The following is a 5,536-nucleotide window of genomic DNA, read 5'->3' as shown; positions in this document are numbered from 1 at the left end:
TCCTTTCCAACCTTAGTGATTCTGTGATAGGCAGGGGGAAAAGGGTTGGAAAGCTCCCTCTGAAGCAGGGTCAGGATCATCTCTTGAGCCATCAGACCCCCCCAACAGATGCTGCCCCTTGTCACCACTGGACAGGAATTAGGATCATGAACTATACAAGATTATGCTTACCCCCCAAAGTTCACTCTGGCAATCCACAAGCCATATCCAAATGTAAATTTGGCCATGAATTTTGTCAAATTAAAAGTATAGCAAACAAACTAGTTAGCCTCTGGCTGTTTCCAGACACAGATCTGTGTCTCCCGCAGGGGCCTATTTTTGCCAGCAGCTGTAAGTCCTACTGACCATCTTACAGGTGGGATTGCTTTCCTTCCCTGTTCTTCTGCCCAGGAAGCTTCAGAGTAGAACTTGCAAAAGTCCTTGGAGAGCGAGTGAGCATGAAAACATGAGAAAAAATTAATCTCAATGGAAATCCTTGACTAATTTGGCAGGTTGGAATAAGAATGACCATAGACCCCAGACTATGCCAGGCAACCAGTCTGCTCCAGGCACTGCAAGCTCACTCAGCCAGCCACATGCCTGGCTGTTTTGCTCTGCCAGCTTTACAAGGCCCAATTAGCTCTATTCCTTTTGTTTGTAATTACAAAAGCAAACAGCCCTTGGAAAGAGAGGGAATAGAGGCAGCAGCTCCTTGACTGAGCTTAAGAAAATATTTTAAATAAAGTTTGCCCCTCATCACATGTACTTGAAAATATGAAAGGGATGAACACAAAGGCCCTGGTGAATGGAAAAAGGTTTCCAGGACAGACAGAAGCAAGGGGGATAGACCCTTGCTAACCTGGGGAAGCATTAGTATAGGTTAGAAGAGACCATGCCCAGCTGGAACTATTCTCTACCTGGCCTGCAAAGATGTACACCTGACTGGTTGTGCTCATTGTCACAGCTGGGAGAAGCACCGTACCCTCCTAAAGGGGCTTTAGAGGAAGATTGATCTTCTCAGGGCCCCTCTCCATGATCCTGTTAACCCAGAAATGCCAAGGAATTGCACATACGAGTTTAGAGCAGGAAGAGACCTATATGTGTTTAGAGGCAAAGCAGATAGCCGCAGCCTGCACATACCCTGCCCCAGCTATGGAGAGCAAAGCACTGCTGAAACGCAGAGCACCTCTCCTGGGAGTGCCTTGGCTCCACACCCCATCCCTTCCCCATTCCTGCAGCTCCCACTCCCCTGCGAGGGAGCCGTCTGCCTTCCCCCTGCCCCTTCCTGCTCCACCCAGGGTGCAGCCTGCCTTGCGAGCAGCAGACCTTCTGGTTCCTGGGCTGCAATCGTAGCAGATTACTGGGTGAGTTTCTGCCAGAGGCCACAACTGCCTGACTCACTGCAGAAGATCTGTCCCCACCCTATGTCTTCTATAGATACACACAGCTAAACAAGCTCCATACTAGCAGGCAGGCTCCCAAAAACCCAAGCCCCCTCTCTTCTCTTCCATTCACGCTGTCCAAGTTCTGCTCAAAAACAAGAAATGAAGTAATGCAATCTGATTTTCTTTAAAAAAAAGTCCATTTATTGAAATTGTTTAAACACTTTATACAAGTTCCCAATACAAGCGTCTGCTCCCTGGCTCAGGGTTAATGCAAATACAAAAGCACAGACTTCAGCAGCTCTTTAATGTGACCTGAGCTGCCACCTCCTGAGACAAGGTCTCATGAGGCAGCCGCTGTGCATGGGCAATTCCCCATGGAGAAGTGGAAGCCACATGACCCAGCTCCAAGTACAGGCCAACATCAACTCAAGCCTGAAGCAAATGCTCTGGTTGGTTTCTTTTAGTAACTTTGATTTATGTTGCAGAGAGTCAGGTCAGAGGAACAATGCTTATACAAACCACCAATGCCATGGTCGTACGTAGCTCAGCCCCAGAGGCTCTCCCTGCCTACAGAAGGAAATGAAGAAATCTGATGCCTCTGAACACATACACAATTATAAAACCTGGTCAGAAACAACCAGTTTCCTTCTGTAGGAAAAGCAAGGCTGAGCTTTGGAGAACTGGTACCATTCTTCTAGGTATTACAAGACTTGACTCCAGCCAACGTCAGCCAGTGTTAGTCAAACACCAGAAACACCAAGTGACTGACTGGGTGTTTCAGAAGAAGGGGTGGGAACCTTTGATGAGCTGCATTTTTTTTTTTTTAGATACAACTTAATATGCAAAAATGGCTTTATCTTTAAAACGCTGGTTTCTTCTTCTTTGGTGAGCTTGGATTAAAAGAAAATGCCATAACCTTTGGGTCAGTTTCCTTGGAATTTGCCTTCATATCATCAGTGAGTGTTTTACAGGAAAAGACAGGATCCAACGGCAGCATGAGGTGTCCTTGGGGAAACATCAGGGAGCAGCAGTGCATTCGGTTTGGTTTAACACATTTAGCTGCATAAGGCAAACTGAGATTGGTAGCTAAGCCCAAATGAGAAAGACTCAAGGAAAGAGGAGAGTGTCTGTTAAAAGGTGGACTGTAACACACAAGGGGATCAAGCTTCAAGCTCAGTTCGGTACTAGGGTGGGAACACTGAGGAAGAGCCACTGGCTGTACTTGGTGCCTAAGGAACAGCAGCAGCAGCCCCACCAGAAACACCCAGTGGAAACAGAAAGCAATCGTTTTTCTTTAGCTCTTCCCCAACACCAAGGAAACCTGCAGCTGCTTTGGGAGTCCGCTAACCTCTGCAGCCTTCTGCTCAGGCACAATCAACTTACAAGATCTTGTCAAGAGAGTGATGACATACAGTTAAGCCAAGCCACCTTACACTGCATCTTCTGTTGGCCAACAGCATGTGCATGAACAGTTACAGGTTTTGATTTGTTAAGTCACAGCAATTTAATTGTGTCTGATCCTTTGTCACGCCAATCTGCACAGAAAAGGGGGTGCTGAAGATGACGCCAATAAGACAGTACAAGAGCATTTTAGATCTCTTCAAACATTCCTACACGTCTTTTCCCTAAAATTATGTTTTCCCCTTAAGCTATTGGTTTCATCACTTTGTATATAATATATGTTCCTTTAATTTCTACACTCACCACACTGGGCTCTAACTTAATGGGATATGGGACTGAATTTTTACCATCTATTTTTTTAAAAAACAGCTAAAAAAAAGCACCAACATCCATCTAAAAAACAGTATCATTTTTCCCTTTTACTCCCAAGTACTAAACTTAACCCAAACTTGGAGGTTTCATCTTTCCCGTGGCAATACCTATGAACCTAGGCTAGCCTTCCTCCATGGGCTGGGAGAGAAAGGAGAAGTTATGTCCAGTAGCAAAGAGGATTACAAAAATAGACACATTTCTGGGAGAAGAGGAAGGCTGAACCTAGAGTCTGAACTCTGCTCAGGACAGTGGCATTGTAGTGTCCTCTCCAAAATGCTTTCACTACCAGTGCTGGCGGCTCCTCTTCTTTGTTTCATTATACGTAATCCTTCCCTGTGGAGGGGGCATTTTTTGGATAGCCTCGGGTGGGTGGATACGAAGTTTCTCTCCGTGGACAGGAGCAGCAGAGGAAGGCTCCCCCCAGCATGGCCAGAGAAGCAGCTGCCCAGCCTATGAAGAGAGCTGATCCAAACTCAAACCTGGAGGAGAAAGGAGGAAGAAAGTGAATACTACAAGTCATGCCTCTGGATTACAGTGTTAGCATGCTCATACAAAGCAGAAGGGAGCTGAGATTGGGATGGAAGGACCTTCCCTCAAGGCAGCGGTTTGGAGCAGCCTGTGACTCAGCTGACCCTCAAAGCCCAGACCTTCATACACTGGGTTAGTCCAGCCTGTCAACCTCCCCCACACAAGCTGCAGCAGGGCCAAGCTCTGCGCAAGCCAGGCCTTAAGCATTTAGTAGAGGAAGAACACTGAAGTCGTAGCAGTTCGGGCTCTGGCAGTGATGCTGCCTTAAAACAAAGTCAAGACTTCCAAGCCACATGGATGATGAGATCTGGTCCCTAATGCTTTCTGCAGTTTGAAGCCAACCCAGCTAGCTCAGGAAATTCCCTTGTTTTGAGCCACTGCTACTCAAAACTAAGCCCTGTGAGCGTGTGTCATGCTATACTATCGTGTTGTACCAAATGAGCGAGTACCTGGTGTTGACAGGGGTGAAAGGGTCATAAAAGGCCCGAGCCACTCTGTTGCCGTACCATGATGTGGCCACCAGTGCTGCCAAACCTGCGCATGAAGGGAACAATGTCAAGACTTAATAAGAAAAAACAATCAACAAAATCACTGCAAAAGTAAGTATGTAGCAGAACCAGCATCTGGAGTGATGCTGAGCTGTTACTTAGTGCTGGTTGGGAGAGAAATTAAGAAGGGATTTGAGGTCACGCACAGTCCAAAAGCAGGACTGCTGACAGCCCTTCAGTGAAGTAGGGTGCACAGGTCAAACCCAGCTCTGCTAATAGAGATGGGAGGCATGCAGTCCATATAGAAAGTATAATGCTAGCGTCAAGAGAGCCATTTGATGCGTCCAACTGGTACAGCAGCTGCTGGCTAAGTCCGCTAGGGAATTCTCAGCCCAAAATGCTCTTGGAGCAATGACAGCAAGCCCTGCCTGATCCTCTCACATCCTATGTGGGATAAATGCAGTTTCAACACTAAACACATCTGTCTGTTACCAACCTGCAATGATGAAGATCACCCCACCGAAGACAGCCATCCGCATCTTCTTCACCTGGTCATCTTCCATGCACTTCATGCATTTCATGCCAGTCACAGCTACAAATACAGCGACAAGGCCCAGGAGTATTGCAGCCACCATCAAAGCCCGAGTGGCCTGCAGACTGCCTAGAAGACATTAGAATTTGAGTTACCACAAAGAAAAGTCAAGATACAAATAGAAATTCAGATTACTGGGCTCAATAACCATGTGTCAAAATACTCCGCTCCCTGTTACACAGGATACAACCAAGCAAGACATTCCTTTTTAGCTTTAAGCTCCCAGACACTGTCATGCATGAGGATCAGAGGACTCTCAGCCTCTTCTAATATGCATGGCAAACAAGGGCATGCAGCTTTTTGCAGGAAATGACCTGGGAATTGCCCTCAGACATCTTTTGTTCCTTGATCATTTGAATCCCCATTGGAAGGGCATATCTGTTTATCAAAAGAAGTATTCAGATTTAGGCTCTACCTTGACAAAGCACTTAGGCACATGTTTTAATACGAATAGTGCCATACATACGAATAGTCCCACAGCAGATAGCAAGGCTCCTTTATTGCTCAACACTTCCAAAACCTGTCTTTTATACAAATACCTCCATGCTGATTTAGACATTTTCTGTGCAAAGCCCTCAGTTTGAGTCCCAGAGGGTACAAAAATACAACTGCAACAGAAACAGGATTTTCCCAGTCAAGTGAAAAAGACTTATTTTTTTTTCCCCTACCTAAAATATTTAGCTTATTAGACTCAAAGATATTCAAATGTTTTAAGAGCCTCTCATGCTTTTGAAGATTTGGAGCATGGAGTGATGCCTCCCACATGTAAGGGTTGTATTTGCCTGGGTTTT

At 46.0% G+C, this 5,536-nt stretch overlaps 1 protein-coding gene across 1 annotated transcript; it reads right to left on the bottom strand.

Annotated features, from left to right (window-relative positions):
* Positions 1-2,860: 2,860 nt before the first annotated feature.
* CLDN1 (claudin 1) lies at positions 2,861-4,814 on the bottom strand (the record flags this gene model as incomplete). Its single annotated transcript, XM_010285491.1, has 3 exons — positions 2,861-3,616; positions 4,115-4,199; positions 4,650-4,814. Coding segments are annotated over 3 exons (413 nt in total), but the record flags the coding sequence as incomplete, so codon positions are not given.
* Positions 4,815-5,536: the final 722 nt, after the last annotated feature.

The sequence above is a fragment of the Phaethon lepturus genome, unplaced genomic scaffold (assembly GCF_000687285.1).
Source record: "Phaethon lepturus isolate BGI_N335 unplaced genomic scaffold, ASM68728v1 scaffold44290, whole genome shotgun sequence".
Classification (NCBI taxonomy): Eukaryota; Metazoa; Chordata; class Aves; order Phaethontiformes; family Phaethontidae; genus Phaethon; species Phaethon lepturus.
This window is presented reverse-complemented; position numbering and strand designations above follow the sequence as displayed.